At 55.9% G+C, this 18698-nt stretch overlaps 1 protein-coding gene across 1 annotated transcript in view; it reads right to left on the bottom strand.

Annotated features, from left to right (window-relative positions):
* LOC144609618 (neurexin-2-beta-like) overlaps nucleotides 1-18698 on the bottom strand; it is an 84544-nt gene that overhangs the window by 30810 nt on the left and 35036 nt on the right. The window contains exons 4-5 of the mRNA XM_078428116.1: nucleotides 18004-18326; nucleotides 493-571 (exon numbers count right to left, since the gene is read on the bottom strand). Coding sequence (XP_078284242.1) covers nucleotides 493-571; nucleotides 18004-18326 — 402 coding nt within the window. The remainder of the gene's footprint in view (nucleotides 1-492; nucleotides 572-18003; nucleotides 18327-18698) is intronic.

The raw sequence follows: 18698 nt of genomic DNA, 5'->3' as shown, positions 1-18698 counted from the left end.
CTGCATGTCTGTGCAGCCCCACAGGGCTGTGACTACCTGCCTGCATGTCTGTGCAGCCCCACAGGGCCGTGACTACCTGCACCTGTCTGTGCAGCCCCACAGGGCAGTGACTACCTGCCTGCATGTCTGTGCAGCCCCACAGGGCAGTGACTACCTGCCTGCATGTCTGTGCAGCCCCACAGGGCTGTGACCGCCTGCCTGCACCTGTCTGTGCAGCCCCACAGGGCTGTGACCGCCTGCCTGCATGTCTGTGCAGCCCCACAGGGCAGTGACTACCTGCCTGCATGTCTGTGCAGCCCCACAGGGCTGTGACTACCTGCCTGCATGTCTGTGCAGCCCCACAGGGCCGTGACTACCTGCACCTGTCTGTGCAGCCCCAGTGCAGGGGAGTGCTATGTCTACAGGCCAGACACTGGTGCATAACCAACAAAGGAAAAGGGATGGGATGGAGCCGGCTGGGCAGACGGGACTTCCCCCTGTGACCACACTCACCCGTACTGGGCTCACACTCCTGTAGGTCCTCATCATCACTCGGACACTCCGCCGAGGCCACCAGAATGTCATCCGTGTTCTGCAAGAGGAATACAGGGCAAGGTCAGACCCACACACCATGCACTTCACAGGTAATGATCCAGTGTACTTTCACACAGTGTACTTCCGCTCAGTTAATGATCCAGTTTAGTTCATTGTCCCGTGTATCGAGCGAGGTACAGTGAAAAGCTTTAGCTGCGCGCTAACCAATCAGCGGAAAGACAACACACGATAAGGGAATAACGTTTAGTGCAAGGTGAAGCCAGCAAAGTCTGATCAAGGATAGTCCGAGGGTCTCCAATGAGGTAGATAGTAGTTCAGGACCGCTCTCTAGTTGGTGAGAGGACGGTTCAGTTGCCTGATAACAGCCGGAAAGAAACTGTCCCTGAATCTGGAGGTGTGCGTCTCCACACTTCTGTACCTCTTGCCCCGATGGGAGAGGGGAGGAGAGGGAGTGATCGGGGTGAGACTGGTCCTTGATGATGCTGCTGGCCTTGCCGAGGCAGCGTGAGGTGTAGATGGAGGCTATAGATTATGCTGTGTGTTTGTGTCCTTTTACACTCGATCCCTCTCCAGGGGCCACGGAAGGTGGTGTGGGAACCCCTGTGATTATGCACCACCGTCAGAGGGGCTGGCTTTCCAATCAGATGTTCAACCGGGCCCTTAGTTAGTTTAGTTGGGTTTATTATTGTCACCTGTACCGAGCGAGCGACAGTGAAAAACATTTGTTTGCATGCTGTCCAGTCAACGAAAAGACACGATTACAATCAAGCCGTACACTGTTTACAGATAAAGGATAAACGGCACAACGTTTACTGCAAAAACATAACATGGAAGTCCGATAAAGCCCGATTAAAGAAAGTTCACGTGTCCCAATGAGGTAGATGGGAGGTCAGGACCAAACTCTAGCTTAAAGGTCCCTGGAACTGATAATATGCTGGGCCTTTGTACTCCCAGCTACTGTCTTCACAGACTATAGCTCTGTCCCACTGCCCACAGCTCACCCAGCACCCACGACTCACCCAGCACCCACGACTCACCCAGCACCCAGCACCCAGGACTCACCACCCTGTCCCACTGCCCACCACCCACCCACTGCCCAGTCCCACCACCCACCCACAGCCCACCCAGCACCCATGACTCACCCAGCACCCAGTCCCATGACTCACCCAGCACCCAGTCCCATGACTCACCCAGCACCCACAGCTCACCCAGCACCTACAACCCACCCACAGCTCACCCAGCACCCAGTTTCACCCCCCACCGCCCACCCACAGCTCACCCAGCACCCACCGCCCACCCAGCACCCAGTCCCACGACTCACCACCCGGTCCCACTGCCCACCACCCACCCACCGCCCAGTCCCACCACCCAGTGCCCAGTCCCAACACCCAGTCCCACGACTCACCGCCCAGTCCCACCACCCACCCAGCACCCACAGCTCACCCAGCACCCACAGCTCACCCAGCACCCACAGCTCACCCAGCACCCACAGCTCACCCAGCACCCACAGCTCACCCAGCACCCACAGCTCACCCAGCACCCACAGCTCACCCAGTGCCCACCCTAGTCCCACTGCCCAGTGCCCTGTTCCACCACCCAGTCCCACGACTCACCACCCAGCACCCACCGCCCAGTCCCACCCCCCAGTGCCCAGTCCCACCCCCCAGTGCCCAGTCCCACCACTCACTGCCCACAGCTCACCCACCCCCCAGTGCCCAGTCACACCCCCCAGTGCCCAGTCCCACCCCCCAGTGCCCAGTCACACCCCCCAGTGCCCAGTCACACCCCCCAGTGCCCAGTCACACCCCCCAGTGCCCAGTCACACCCCCCAGTGCCCAGTCCCACCCCCCAATGCCCAGTCACACCCGCCAGTGCCCAGTCCCACCACTCACTGCCCACAGCTCACCCACCCCCCAGTGCCCAGTCACACCCCCCAGTGCCCAGTCCCACCCCCCAGTGCCCAGTCACACCCCCCAGTGCCCAGTCACACCCCCCAGTGCCCAGTCACACCCCCCAGTGCCCAGTCACACCCCCCAGTGCCCAGTCACACCCCCCAGTGCCCAGTCACACCCCCCAGTGCCCACAGCTCACCCACCCCTGTGCATTTACTCTGCGCTCCAGGGCGGCACGGTAGCGCAGCGGTAGAGTTGCTGCTTTACAGCGAATGCAGCGCCGGAGACACAGGTTCGATCCTGACTACGGGTGCTGCACTGTAAGGAGTTTGTACGTTCTCCCCGTGACCTGCGTGGGTTTTCTCCGAGATCTTCGGTTTCCTCCCACACTCCAAAGACGTACAGGTATGTAGGTTAATTGGCTGGGTAAATGTAAAAATTGTCCCTAGTGGGTGTAGGATAGTGTTAATGTGCGGGGATCACTGGGCGGCACGGACTTGGAGGGCCGAAAAGGCCTGTTTCCGGCTGTAGATAGATGATATAGATGATGATAGAGACCCAGCCTGCTCAACCTCTCCCTGTAGCTCACACCCCCGAGTCCTGGCAACATCCTCGTAAACCTTCTCCGCGCCCTCTCCAGCTTGACAACATCCTTCCTCTAACGTGGGTGACCAAAATCGAACGCATTACTCTAAATGTGGCCACACCAGTAGATGGCCTGTTGGTCGGCATGGGCAAGTGGGGCCGAAGGGCTTGTTTCCTTGCTGCACGACTCTGTAACCAGAGAACCCAGGGACTTGCTTGTAAATGGATCCGTCGCCCTGCTGTAATTGTGGTGAGTTTTCCCGGGCCACTCCCAGGCTGACAGCTCTGTGTGAGATGTCTGATCTACACATGGCCTCCTGGTGGTGAGGTTCACCACAATGAGTCTTCATTTCCACCCTGTGTATTCCACCCCCAGGCTGAGAGAGATGCAAGCAGCAGAGGGCCGGGGGGAAGGCGTGCAATCAATCGATGCTCTGTGCCAGTCAGTGGGGTGCAGGCTCCAGCAGTCTCCTGCCCCTCCTTGTCTTCCCAGAGGCTTCTTCCTTGATTGGCCTTGATTGGCTTAATTGGCACCGGGATGCCAATTACGACGCTCGGCTGTGGTGCCAACGATGCCAGGCCTAGCTAACACTGACATCTGCACAATGGCCCACTCACACCGCGGGTACCTGGGGAGCCCACTCACACCTTGGCCAGAAGGTAGACACAAAATGCTGGAGTACTGTAACTCAGCGGGTCAGGCAGCATCTGTGGGGAACATGGATAGGTGACGTTTCACAGAGTGCTGGAGTAACTCAGTGGGTCAGGCAGCATCTGTGGAGAACATGGATAGGTGACGTTTCAGAGTGCTGGAGTAACTCAGCGGGTCAGGCAGCATCTGTGGGGAACATGGATAGGTGACGTTTCGGGTCGAGACCCTTCTCTCATGCCTCAGCCAGGACAGCAGAGACAAGCATCTTCTCGCTGCCCCCACTCTGACTAATTCACTTTACCCCTCCATAGCTCGATGCCTCCCCCTCCCTTGAGTCTGAAGAAGGGTCTCGACACGAAACGTCACCCATTCCATCTCTCCACAGATGCTGCCTGACCCGCTGAGTTACTCCAGCACTCTGTGAAACGTCACCTATCCATGTTCTCCACAGATGCTGCCTGACCCGCTGAGTTACTCCAGCACTCTGTGCTGATCTGCTTCATGGATTGTCCTCGATGCCAAAGCCCTTCCTCCCCTTTCCCATAGTGTTGTCCAACGGGAAGTCGAGCACAGAAAGTCGCAGACCTATTTGTGGCATTTAAAGAGGCTTCTGGATCGGTATAAGCACACGCAGGGAAGTGCCAGAGGGCAAGCTTGTGCTACACGTTCAAACCTCTGAGAGTTCTGCTGGTTGTTGAAGGTTAAAGAATGAAGGTGGAATTAAGATTCAGCTCAGTCGTGATCCAACTGAGTGGAGAGAAGATGGTTGAGGGGCCGAGTGGCCTGCACCACCCTCAGCAGAAGGGGGCACCCTTGCCCAGGCTGGCTCTAGCCCGTACCTACTACAGACGGCTGCGTCTATGCCCATCACACGGCTGGCTCTAGTCTGTGCCCATCACACGGCTGGCTAGTCCATGCCCACACGGCTGGCTCTAGTCCATGCCCACATGGCTGGCTCTAGTCCATGCCCACATGGCTGGCTCTAGTCCATGCCCACATGGCTGGCTAGTCCATGCCCACACGGCTGGCTCTAGTCCATGCCCACACGGCTGGCTAGTCCATGCCCACTTGGCTGGCTCTAGTCCATGCCCACACAGCTGGCTCTGTGCCCGCTACACAAGGCTGACTCCAGTCTGTGCCCACCACAGGAATGGCTCTAGTCTGTGCCCACTGCACAACGCTGGCTCTGGTCTGTGCCAGCTGCACAAGCTTCCATACCTGCTGCACAACACTGGCTCTAGCTGCATGCCCATCACACAATTATTACACAGCTCAGTGCGCACCACAGGCTGTCTCTGGTCCGTGTGCACCACAGGTTCGCTCTGTGCCCACTGCACAATGATCACACAGCTCTGTGTCCACTGTCCACTCCCCCATCACTGTCCACTGTCCACTGTCTACTCCCCCTATCACTGTCCACTGTCCACTGTCCACTCCCCCCATCACTGTCCACTGTCCACTCCCCCATCACTGTCCACTGGCCATGCCTGTTTGGGTCAGGTCAGTGTTTGGGGGGGTCAGTGTGTTTGGGGAGGTCAGTGTTTGGGGGGGTCAGTGTGTTTGGGGGGTCAGTGTTTGGGGGGGTCAGTGTTTGGGGGGGTCAGTGTTTGGGGGGGTCAGTGTTTGGGGGGGTCAGTGTTTGGGGGGGTCAGTGTTTGGAGTGGGTTAGTGTTTGGGGGGGTCAGTGAGTTTGGGGGGGTCAGTGTTTGGGGGGGTCAGTGTTTGGGGGGTCAGTGTTTGGGGGGGTCAGTGTGTTTGGGGGGTCAGTGTTTGGGGGGGTCAGTGTTTGGGGGGGTCAGTGAGTTTGGGGGGGTCAGTGTTTGGGGTGGGTCAGTGTGTTTGGGGGGTCAGTGTTTGGGGGGGTCAGTGTGTTTGGGGGGTCAGTGTTTGGGGGGGTCAGTGTTTGGGGGGGTCAGTGTTTGGGGGGGTCAGTGTGTTTGGGGGGTCAGTGTTTGGGGGGGTCAGTGTTTGGGGGGGTCAGTGAGTTTGGGGGGGTCAGTGTTTGGGGTGGGTCAGTGAGTTTGGGGCAGGAGGAGGTGAGGGCGATGGGGGGGGGGGTGGGGGGTGGACAAACATGACCCAACAAGATGTACAGGCATGAGCTGAGTTTCACAGCATCAGGTGCAGCACAAACACTGTGGGCTGAAGGGCTTGTCTCTGTGCTATCTTGTTCCACGTCTATAATGCAACACCTCGCACTTCCCTGTCAGTTTGTAATTTCCACGCTCATTCGTTCATTTTATCTGACTGCCTTCAATCTGACGTCATAATAATCACCTTTATTGATATTTTAATTGCTCCATTAATGACATTGCTCTGAGTTTAACACTGACCCAATTTCTGGGCACTGATTATTATATCTCATCGCCACAGTCATTAAAGATCTTAATCAATTAAAGCAGGAAAAAACCATTTGTTCGTGTGTACTTGGCAAGGGCCGATGAACAATCTCACCCTGACTGGTCTTGGCCTGGAACATGGAAGGTACAGCAGGTAGTGCAGGCTAGGTGTGTCACACCTGCACATGGGCCCACCTCTGCTTTAATCTCTGGCCTTTGTTCCAACCATCTGCCTATCAACCCCCCCCCCCTCACCTGCATCCATCTGCCATGTGATAGACACAAAATGCTGGAGTAACTCAGCGGGACAGGCAGCATCTCTGGAGAGAAGGAATGGGTGACGTTTCGGGACGAGACCCTTCTTCAGACTGGTTTGACCTGCCACGCTTTGTCCTGCCTCTCCCCTCTCCGAACTTTCTTCTCCCCCCCACTATCCGGAACGTCACCTATCCATGTTCTCCACAGATGCTGCCTGACCTGCTGAGTTACTCCAGCACTCTGTGAAACGTCACCTATCCATGTTCTCCACAGATGCTGCCTGACCCGCTGAGTTACTCCAGCACTCTGTCTATTGACCAGCACTTGCAGTTCCTTGTTTTTACAGGGGTCCACCTATGGAGTCTTGAACATAAAGTCCTGATGATTCTTCACTGCAGTGTTGAAGGGGTCGCGCACTACCAGAGGAGACTCAGTGACCCCCCTCCATCACTGAGACTGCTGGCTCTGCCTTCAACACCCTCGGGACAAGGCTCTGCAATTCCCTGCATGAATCTCCCCTGCCTTAAGCTGCTGACAACCTGTTTCAGAAGGGCCTGTTTCCGTGCGGTGAGACTAGTGTGGACGGGGCATGTTGGTCGGCTTGGATGTCGGGCTGAAGGGCCTGTTTACATGCAGTGGGCTAGCATGGACGGGGCATGTTGGTCGGCTTGGATGTCGGGCTGAAGGGCCTGTTTACATGCAGTGGGCTAGCATGGACGGGGCATGTTGGTCGGCATGTTGGTCGGGCTGAGGGCCTGTTTCTGTGCGGTGGGCTAGTATGGATGAATGTTGGTCGGGCTGAAGGGCGTTTCCGTGCGGTGGGCTAGTATGGATGGGGCATGATGGTCGGGCTGAAGGGCCTGTTTCTGTGTGGTGGGCTAGTGTGGACGGGGCATGTTGGTCGAGCTGAAGGGCCTGTTTCCGTGCGGTGGGCTAGAATGGATGGGGCATGTTGGTCGGGCTGAAGGGCGTTTCCGTGCGGTGGGCTAGTATGGATGGGTCATGATGGTCGGGCTGAAGGGCCTGTTTCTGTGCGGTGGGCTAGTGTGGACGGGGCATGTTGGTCGAGCTGAAGGGCCTGTTTCCGTGCGGTGGGCTAGAATGGATGGGGCATGTTGGTCGGGCTGAAGGGCCTGTTTCTGTGCGGTGGGCCAGTGTGGACGGGGCATGTTGGTCGGGCTGAAGGGCCTGTTTCTGTGCGGTGGGCTAGCATGGATGGGGCATGTTGGCCGGGCTGAAGGGCCTGTTTCCGTGCAGTGGGCTAGTGTGGACGGGGCATGGATGTCGGGCTGAAGGGCCTGTTTCTGTGCGGTGGGCTAGTATGGATGAATCTTGGTCGGGCTGAAGGGCCTGTTTCTGTGCGGTGGGCTAGTGTGGATGGGACTTGTTTCTGTGCGGTGGGCTAGTGTGGACGGGGCATGTTGGTCGGGCTGAAGGGCCTGTTTCTGTGCGGTGGGCTAGCATGGATGGGGCATGTTGGTCGGGCTGAAGGGCCTGTTTCAGTGCAGTGGGCTAGTGTGCACGGGGCATGTTGGTCGGGCTGAAGGGCCTGTTTCAGTGCGGTGGGCTAGCATGGACGGGGCATGTTGGTTGGGCTGAAGGGCCTGTTTCTGTGCGGTGGGCTAGCATGGATGGGGCATGTTGGTTGGGCTGAAGGGCCTGTTTCTGTGCGGTGGGCTAGCATGGACGGGGCATGTTGGTTGGGCTGAAGGGCCTGTTTCCGTGCGGTGAGACCCAGTGACTATCTCCTTCACTGATGCTACTGGCTCTGCCTTCACCACCCTCAGACCAAGGCTCTGGAATTCCCTGTGTGAATCTCCCCTGCTTCATTCAGATGCTGCCAACCCCTCTGCTTGTGTGACAAACACTCCTGTCAGGCACTGGGACATTTCATCACTGGAAGAGCGTTATATAAATGCAAGTAACTGTTGTTGCTGTTCCATTTGCCCGCAATGCCTCTGTGTTGTTAGAGACAGATGATCGTGTGAGACGGGCACGTTGACTACAGTAAGTGTTGCGTTGTGTTCAGGCTTTGTCACACTGGGCCAATGTTGATCACCGTTCATCACAGCCGCCATTCCCACATTCCATCCACTTGGTCACGGAGAGATGGGAGACACAAGTTATGGAGACAAGTGGGCAGAACATCTCTGAACAGCAACCAAACTGCGGCGTGCCCAGAATCCAGATTTTCTCCTCAAAGCTCTTGTGTCTATTAGCTCCAACCTGTGTCGTGTGTCAAAGAAGCCACTATTCACCAGGAATAGGAAGTAATCTGTGTGTCAACAGATGGAACAGATATTATCCAGTGAACGCTTTTCTGTTTGCCGAGTAGAATTTGAGCTTAGCGCTTTTATTTGTTGTGAAATGAGTGAAGATGTACTCGGCTTGTACTCGCTGGAATTTAGAAGATTGAGGGGGGATCTTATAGAAACTTACAAAATTCTTAAGGGGTTGGACAGGCTAGATGCAGGAAGATTGTTCCCGATGTTGGGGAAGTCCAGAACAAGGGGTCACGGTTTAAGGATAAGGGGGAAGTCTTTTAGGACCGAGATGAGAATGTTTTTTTTCACACAGAGAGTGGTGAGTCTGTGGAATTCTCTGCCACAGAAGGTAGTTGAGGCCAGTTCATTGGCTATGTTTAAGAGGGAGTTAGATGTGGCCCTTGTGGCTAAAGGGATCAGGGGGTATGGAGAGAAGGCAGGTACGGGATACTGAGTTGGATGATCAGCCATGATCATATTGAATGGCAGTGCGTACAGGCTCGAAGGGCCGAATGGCCTACTCCTGCACCTATTTTCTATATGTTTCTATATGTTTCTATATGTGTGAGTATCTCTCTGAACCACCTCTCCCTCTCTCTAAAGTCACGAAGAAGTGCCCAGACCATGTTCCCCCTGGTTCAGGAGGCCACATCGAGGTGGAAACCATGTGCTTGGTGAAAGGTTCTACCTCGTCCAACATCCCCGGAGCAGAGACGACTTGTTCAGGAAGGAACCGCAGATGCTGGTTTACACCGAAGATAGTCAGAGTGCTGGAGTAACTCAGCGGGTCAGGCAGCATCTCCGGAGAACAAGGATAGGTGACGTTTCACAGAGTGCTGGAGTAACTCAGCGGGTCAGGCAGCATCTGTGGAGAACATGGATAGGTGACGTTTCACAGAGTGCTGGAGTAACTCAGCGGGTCAGGCAGCATCTGTGGAGAACATGGATAGGTGACGTTTCACAGAGTGCTGGAGAGAAGGAATAGGTGATGTTTGAAGAAGGGTCTCGACCCGAAACGCCACCTATTCCTTTTCTCCAGAGATGCTGCCTGACCCTCTGATCCGCTCCAGTGTCTATCTACAGCAGAGATGACTTGTTCTGTACCTCGGTACTTTCTGTGGGATCTGATCTATTGTGTTCCCACGCCCGTCTGCGATTCTGTGTCCACAGAATGGGATGCAAGCCTCGTTCTCGAGGATTGTCAACATGGCTGGTGGGTTTGTGACCAATAGAACAGGTCGTATAGCACAGGGACAGGCTCATCCAGGCCCATCCATGGTGCCACCTGCCTGCTCCTGGCCCACTCCTCTCAAAACATTTCCCATCCGTGTTCCTGTCCGGGTTCCATTGCCCGTGTCACTCATTATCACCAACCCCACAGCCAACAATGGACCATTGTGGGCTCAACCTTTCCTTGATCATCGTTACTTTTTTGCACATCTTTCATTCACTTTTTGTATAATCTCTTGTTTTCCTTTCCCCTGACTCTCGGTCTGAACAAGGGTCCTTACCACCCCTTGCCCTGAGAGTTCCTTGTTGTTATGGTTGACATGAGCAGGAATTTCTTCTTCCCCCCCTCCCCCCCACATCCACATCCACTCTATCCAAGAGCATTGTTTTGTTGATAGAGAACCCTTGTCTTCTGGAGGTTTAGTGGAGGTTCAGAAATACGGAACAGGCTCCAGAGACAGGGTATAGGAAGGAGTGTTGAGTATCGGAGCAAAGAGGTCCTTCTGCAGTTGTACAGGGCCCTAATGAGACCGCACCTGGAGTACTGTGTGCAGTTGTACCGGGCCCTAATGAGACCGCACCTGGAGTACTGTGTGCAGTTGTACAGGGCCCTAGTGAGACCGCACCTGGAGTACTGTGTGCAGTTGTGCAGGGCCCTAGTGAGACCGCACCTGGAGTACTGTGTGCAGTTGTACAGGGCCCTAGTGAGACCGCACCTGGAGTACTGTGTGCAGTTGTGCAGGGCCCTAGTGAGACCGCACCTGGAGTACTGTGTGCAGTTGTACAGGGCCCTAGTGAGACCGCACCTGGAGTACTGTGTGCAGTTGTACCGGGCCCTGGTGAGACCGCACCTGGAGTACTGTGTGCAGTTGTGCAGGGCCCTAATGAGACCGCACCTGGAGTACTGTGTGCAGTTTTGGTCTCCAAATTTGAGGAAGGATATTCTTGCTATTGAGGGCGTGCAGCGTAGGTTTATTAGGTTAATTCCCGGAATGGCGGGACTGTCGTATGTTGAAAGACTGGAGCGACTAGGCTTGTATACACTGGAATTTAGAAGGATGAGAGGAGATCTTATCGAAACGTATAAGATTATTAAGGGGTTGGACACGTTAGAGGCAGGAAACATGTTCCCAATGTTGGGGGAGTCCAGAACAAGGGGCCACAGTTTAAGAATAAGGGGTAGGCCATTTAAAACTGAGATGAGGAAAAACTTTTCCAGTCAGAGAGTTGTGAATCTGTGGAATTCTCTGCCTCAGAAGGCAGTGGAGGCCAATTCTCTGAATGCATTCAAGAGAGAGCTAGATAGAGCTCTTAAGGATAGCGGAGTCAGGGGGTATGGGGAGAAGGCAGGAACGGGGTACTGATTGAGAATGATCAGCCATGATCACATTGAATGGCGGTGCGTACAGGCTCGAAGGGCCGAATGGCCTCCTCCTGCACCTATTGTCTATTGTCCATTCAATAATCACCCACCAGTCAACAACACAACAGTAGGCAATTGACTCCTGTTTGGGGCAGAGATGGGCATTGCTGCCAACACTCTCTCTGGAGCCTCTTCCATATTTCTCAACCTCCACTAAACCTCCAGAAGACAAGGGTTCTCTATCAACAAAACAATGCTCTTGGACAGAGTGGATGTGGAGAGGATGTAACCACAGGTGGGAGAGTCTAGGACCAGAGGTCATAGAATTAGAGGACGTTTTTTTAGGAAGGAGATGAGGAGGAATTTCTTTAATCAGAGGGTGGCGAATCTGTGGGATTCTTTGCCACAGACGGCTGTGGAGGCCACAAGTCAGTGGATATATTTCAGGCAGAGATAGATAGATTCTTGATCAGTGCGGGTGTCAGGGGTTATGGGGAGAAGGCAGGAGAATGGGGTTAGGAGGGAGAGATAGATCATCCGTGATTGAATGGTGGAGCAGATTTGATGGGCCGAATGTCCTCATTCTGCTCCTATCACATGACCGTATGATGGCGTGCGGAGCACAAAGATAGTTGAAAGGCCAGGCCCTCCCCCACCGATCATCACGGCCAGGGTTCAGGAGGATGCACCTGGTTGGGATCTCGGGCCTGGAGGCCGGTGGAGCCTTATCTCACGGCCATAACCAGGGCCCTGGGCTAATCACTGCAGCACGTTGCCGTGGCAACCGGCCTTGCTAGGCCGACCCGTGGCCTTGGTTTCCCGGTGATCAATGGATGCGCATGACACAACGGTTCCCCACACAACTAGGATTTATTCATTCCACAGTGCCTGACCTTCACAGGTGAAATACAAGCCTGCCTCCCTTCCACAATCCTTTACAAAAAAGCACATTAGTTTTGTGACTCGTTAATGCAGTCCATATCACGCATAAAATGGTGTCAAGGATTTTTGTTTAGAAAAAGAGATGAATGCTTATTCAGTGGAAGGAGCAGGAGAGCAGGATTGGACCAGGGTTTCAGCACGGTTGCATATGAAGTCGGACAGCCTGTCACTCAGTATCAGGCAGCACAGTCTTATCTCAAAACCGCAATAGCAAATACATTTTTGCCTCACTAATGTTGAACACTAAACAATTCTGGCTGCAGTGTGCCTGTACAGCTCGCTGGGGTAAACAGCCTTGTCAGAATCTGTCCAGTGTGTTCATGGGCTTTGACTGTGGAGCTGGGCTGATGGGTTTTGGGGAAAGAATTCTTCCCGCTGGCTGGTCTCGTAGTTCCCACACTACCAAAGGGTGGTATGATTTGTATGGAATTGTTAAATCAGTTGCCTGCATTGCAGGACTTTAGTTTTTTAGCTTAGAGATGCAGCGTGGAAACAGGCCCTTCAGCCCACCGAGTCCGTGCCGACCAGCGATCCCCACACACTAACACTACCCTACACACACTAGGGACAGTTTACACTTAATCCAAGCCGATCAACCTACAGACCAAATCAGGACCACAGCAAAATGAGAACGCGTGAGACAAGGAGCTCACAATGCAAGTTCCTGCCCTGGTACACGCATGTTCCTGCCCTGGTACACGCATGTTCCTGCCCTGGTACATGCATGTTCCTGCTCTGGTACAGACATGTTCCTGCCCTGTTACACGCATGTTCCTGCTCTGGTACACGCATGTTCCTGTCCTGGTACACACAGGTTCCTGTCCTGGTACACGCATGTTCCTGCCCTGGTACACACATGTCCTTGCCCTGGTACACACATGTCCCTGCCCTGGTACACGCATGTTCCTGCCCTGGTACACGCACTTTGCTGCTCTGGTACACGCAAGGCACATCAGATGTACATGTAGCTAATGACTAAATATTGCAGAGGGGTGAGTGGTGGCACTGAAACAGTGGGTGCAGAGAGAGCGCGCCATCGAGGGCTCGTTAACGGGGCAGTGCGGTGAGAGACGGCAAGGATGCTGATTGTCTCAGGTAGCTCAGGGGAGTTCCACACAGGAGAATCAAACAATCTGCATCGTTCCTGTACATGATCCGAGCCTCTACATCCTTCCTGTAATGGGGGTGACCAGGACTGCATGCAATACTCCAGGCGTGGGCCGGCCAATCTTATAGAGCTGCATTAAATCCCATGCCCCCAGCCTTGCTGGGAGCATCTGGAAGTTCTGAACACAATCTTTAGGAAGCTTTGAAGAGACAACTTTCCTGAACCTGCATCCAAACATGAATCATTGTTGAGCTGATTTACTATTTGAGGGTTGTCAATGTCACACGTTAGAGGGGATAATCCTGGGAACGTCCAGAGATACCTTACGGCAGAACTTCAAAAATAGAAATAGTGATCACTTTGTTTCGGAAGGAACTGCAGATGCTGGTTTAAATCGAAGATAGATACAAAATGCTGGAGTAACTCAGCGGGACAGGCAGCATCTCAGGTGAGAAGGAATAGGTGACGTTTCAGGACGAGACCCTTCTTCAGATCACGAGGTGATCACTCTGATGGGATTATTTTATAGGATCCACGGGCATTAGTGGAAGTTGGATTTTAGAGTCACAGAGTGATACAATTCGCACACACTGACCAACATGCCCCATCTACACTAGTCCCACCTTCCCACACTGACCAACATGCCCCATCTACACTAGTCCCACCTTCCCACACTGACCAACATGCCCCATCTACACTAGTCCCACCTTCCCACACTGACCAACATGCCCCATCTACACCAGTCCCACCTGCCCACACCGGCCAACATGCCCCATCTACACTAGTCCCACCTCCTCACGCTGACCAACATGCCCCATCTACACGAGTCCCACCTGCCCACACTGACCAACATGCCCCATCTAGACTAGTCCCACCTGCCCACACCGGCCAACATGCCCCATCTACATTAGTCCCACCTGCCCACACCAACCAACATGCCCCATCTACACTAGTCCCACCTGCCCACACCGACCAACATGCCCCATCTACACTAGTCCCACACCGCCCAACATGCCCCATCTACACTAGTCCCATCTGCCCACACCGACCAACATGCCCCATCTACACTAGTCCCACCTGCCCACACCGGCCAACATGCCCCATCTACACGAGTCCCACCTGCCTGCGTTTGGTCCATATCCCTCCAAACCTGTCCTATCCATGTACCTGTCCAAATATTTTTTAAACATTGTGATAGTCCCAGCCTCAACTACCTCCTCTGGCAGCTTGTTCCACACACCCACCACCCTCTGTGTGAAAAAGTTACCCCTCAGTTAGGGTTGTCTGAATCTAGAGGATATACATCTGATGAGCCAAAACATTATGACCGCGCGCCTAATATGCTGTTGGTCCTCCGTGTGCAGCCCTATACGCAGCAGGGTGCGATGCACTGTGTATTGTGACACATTCCTCCCGTGACCACCGTTAACATTTTCTGTGACTTGTGCCACAGTCGACCTTCTGTCGGTTCGGACCAGATGGGATAGCCTTCGTTGCCCTCGCGCATCGATGAGCCTCGGGCGCCCAACACCCTGCCTGTCGCCGGTTTGTGGTTTGTCCCTCCTCGGACCACTGTCGGTCGGTCGGTACTCACCACTGCTGACCGGGAGCACCCCACAAGCCTCTGACCCAGTCGTCTGGCCACAACAATTTGGCCCTTGTCAAAGTCGCTCAGGTCTTTACTCCTGCCCATTTCTCCTGCATCCAACACATCAACTTCAAGAACTGACTGTTCACTTGCTGCCTAATATATCCCACCCCGTGACCAGGTGCCATTGTAACAAGATAATCAATGTTATTCACTTCGCCTGTCAGTGGTCAGAATGTTTTGGCTGATCGATGTATGTTTAAGGTGAGAGAGAGGAGATTAGATGGGGGGGGGGAAATGTTCACACAAAGAATAATTGGTATCTGAAATTTGGTCAGTGCTCGTGTCAGGGGTTATGGGGAGAGGAGAGGAGAATGGGGTTGAGAGCGAGAGGGAGTGATAGACCAGCCATGATTGAATGGTGGAGTACACTTAATGCAATTCCGGAATTCTCTGCAACAGAACAGTGGAGGCCGATTCACTGGAATGTCTTTGAGAGAGAGTTAGATTCAGCTCTCAGGGCTAACGGAATCAAGGGATATGGGGAGAAAGCAGGAACGGGGTACTGATTGTGGATGATCAGCCATGATCACATTGAATGGCGGTGCTGGCTGGAAAGGCCGAATGGCCTCCTCCTGCACCTGTTGTCTATGTTTCTCTGTCAGGCCGCTGGGTGGTGCCACTGAGGTGGAGACGGTGACAACGCCATGACCCCAGCTCTGATCCAACACTGCTGGCAGCCGAGGGGGACAGAGAGAAGGCGGGCAGGATGGGTGGCACGGTCCTTTTAGTAGCTCCGAGCCACGGGGCTGGCTGGACCATCAACCATCTACAGAGAGAAACCTGATGTGGTGTCTGAATATACCTGGGATCACAACACAAGGGGTCTGAATATACCTGGGATCAACACAAAGTACCTGAATATACCTGGGATCACAACACAAGATGCCTGAATATACCTGGGATCAACACAAGGGGTCTGAATATACCTGGGATCAACACAAAGTACCTGAATATACCTGGGATCAACACAAGGTGTCTGAACATACCTGGGATCACAACGCAAGGATGTAAAATATACACCTTTATTCTGAGGCTGTGCCCTCTGTTCCTAGACTCTCCCACTGGTGGAACATCCTCTCCACACCCACTCTATCCAAGCCTTTCACCATTCATGTACCCTGTGTTTTTATGTGTGTGTGCGTTGTGTTTTATGACTGTTGGCAGATCAATTTCCCTCCTGGGATAAATAAAGATCTATCGTATCGTATGGTATTCTGTATGTTCAATGAGGCCTCTAAACTCCAGCGAGTACAGGCCCAGCGAGTACAGGCCCAGCGAGTACAGGCCCAGCGAGTACAGGCCCAGCGAGTACAGGCCCAGCGAGTACAGGCCCAGCGAGTACAGGCCCAGCGAGTACAGGCCCAGCGAGTACAGGCCCAGCGAGTACAGGCCCAGCGAGTACAGGCCCAGCGAGTACAGGCCCAGCGAGTACAGGCCCAGCGAGTACAGGCCCAGCGAGTACAGGCCCAGCGAGTACAGGCCCAGCGAGTACAGGCCCAGCGAGTACAGGCCCAGCGAGTACAGGCCCAGCGAGTACAGGCCCAGCGAGTACAGGCCCAGCGAGTACAGGCCCAGCGAGTACAGGCCCAGCGAGTACAGGCCCAGCGAGTACAGGCCCAGCGAGTACAGGCCCAGCGAGTACAGGCCCAGCGAGTACAGGCCCAGCGAGTACAGGCCCAGCGAGTACAGGCCCAGCGAGTACAGGCCCAGCGAGTACAGGCCCAGCGAGTACAGGCACCTCCACAATGTGGGATCCTGCCCTGTACAATGGCCTCTCCACATCCATGACACCACACCTCACTGTGTCTGAGATGTTCTGACATGTCCACCGGTCAGACAAGGTTCAACGTAGACGCAGAATGTTCGATCTCCTGGTGGTCACTGCCTCTCCCAGCCTCCTTCCCCCTCCCTGTCCCCACCCCCTCCCCTCTCCCCCAACACCCACCCCTCCCCTCCCCGTCCCCACCCCTCCCCTCCCCCAACACTCACATCCCTCCCCATCCCCACCCCTCCCCTCCCCACCCTCCACAACACCCACACCTCCCCTCCCCTCCCCCAACACCCACCCCTCCCCTCCCTGTCCCCTCCCCTCCTGTCCCCCAACACCCACACCTCCCCTCCCTGTCCCCTCCCCTCCTGTCCCCCAACACCCACACCTCCCCTCCCTGTCCCCTCCCTGTCCCCACCCCTCCCCTCCCCCAACACTCACATCCCTCCCCATCCCCACCCCTCCCCTCCCCACCCTCCACAACACCCACACCACCCCTCCCCTCCCACAACACCCACACCTCCCCTCCCTGTCCCCTCCCCGTCCCCACCCTCCACAACACCCACACCTCCCCTCCCTGTCCCCTCCCCTCCTGTCCCCCAACACCCACCCCTCCCCTCCCTGTCCCCTCCCCGTCCCCACCCTCCACAACACCCACACCTCCCCTCCCTGTCCCCTCCCCGTCCCCACCCCTCCCCTCTCCCCAACACTCACATCCCTCCCCATCCCCACCCCTCCCCTCCCCTCCCTCCACAACACCCACACATCCCCTCCCCTCCCCAACACTCACATCCCTCCCCTCCCAGACCACACCCCGCCCCCTCCCCTCCCCTCCTTGTCCCCCCCCCCGTTCCCCCCCCTGCCCCCTCCCCTCTCCACCCCTCCCCGAACCCCCAATCCCCTCCCCCCCCGTCCCCACCCCCCACCCCCTCCCCATATGCCCCACCCCATCCCCTCCTCAACATCCTGGTGCCCACCCTCCCATTGCCCCTCGCCCCCTCACCTGGGTGATCAGGGTGGGTGCCCACCCTCCCATTGCCCCCCCTCACCTGGGTGATCAGGGTGGGTGCCCACCCTCCCATTGCCCCCCTCACCTGGGTGATCATGGTGGGTGCCCACCCTCCCATTGCCCCCCTCCCATTGCCCCCCTCACCTGGGTGATCATGGTGGGTGCCCTCCCTCCCATTGCCCCTCGCCCATTGCCCCACGCCCCCCTCACCTGGGTGATCATGGAGGGTGCCCACCCTCCCATTGCCCACCCTCCCATTGCCCCTGGCCCCCCTCACCTGGGTGATCATGGTGGGTGCCCACCCTCCCATTGCCCCTCGCCCATTGCCCCACACCCCCCTCACCTGGGTGATCAGGGTGGGTGCCCACCCTCCCATTGCCCCTCGCCCATTGCCCCTCGCCCCCTCACCTGGGTGATCCTGTCGTTCATGGTTGGTGACCTCCCTCTCCGCGTGGTGGTGGTGGCCATGGTGGTGGTGGTCTCCATGATGGTGGTGGACATGTCTGCCAGCAGTGTTGTGGCCGTGGTCTCAGTGGCCATAACGGAGGGCACCTCTCCCACCAGCCGCAGGTTGCCCTCCACCCTGACGTTGGGGTCACCCTCGGCCGCCAGGGTCAGCACCTTCAGCCCGTTGTAGTACAGACCCGCCACCTGGCCCTGGAAGGGGCGGCCATATTCCTTGCCTCCGATCCGCACCGAAGCCTGACTGTTGAAGATGGTCAACTGTCGGCCTGCAGGAAGAGGAGACAACAGATGGGTGTCGAACCTTGGCCCAGTTGTGGAGATACAGGAGATACCAACCCTCACTGTTCCAGTCTAATCCCCCCACCCTCACTCCCCCCTCACCTCCCACTGCCAAGGCGGGGGCAATGAGGGGCGGGGGGGAGGGGAGCAGAGATGGGTCTCGTACCTTGGATGGGGCACAGAGACAAGGCAGGACCCCACCTTCACCTCCCACTCCCGGGGGGGGGGGGGCTGGGGAGGAAGGGGGGGAGTCTTGTGGGGAAGGGGGTGCGAGTAAAGAGGGGGCAGGAGGTAGCAGAACAGTTGCCCAGTATTGGAGGGGGGGTGGGGGGGGGGTGGTGAGGAGGGGGGGTGGAGGG

The sequence above is a fragment of the Rhinoraja longicauda genome, chromosome 34 (assembly GCF_053455715.1).
Source record: "Rhinoraja longicauda isolate Sanriku21f chromosome 34, sRhiLon1.1, whole genome shotgun sequence".
NCBI lineage: Eukaryota > Metazoa > Chordata > Chondrichthyes > Rajiformes > Arhynchobatidae > Rhinoraja > Rhinoraja longicauda.
Note: the sequence above shows the minus strand (reverse complement) of the source record. Positions and strands in the feature narration are given on the sequence as shown.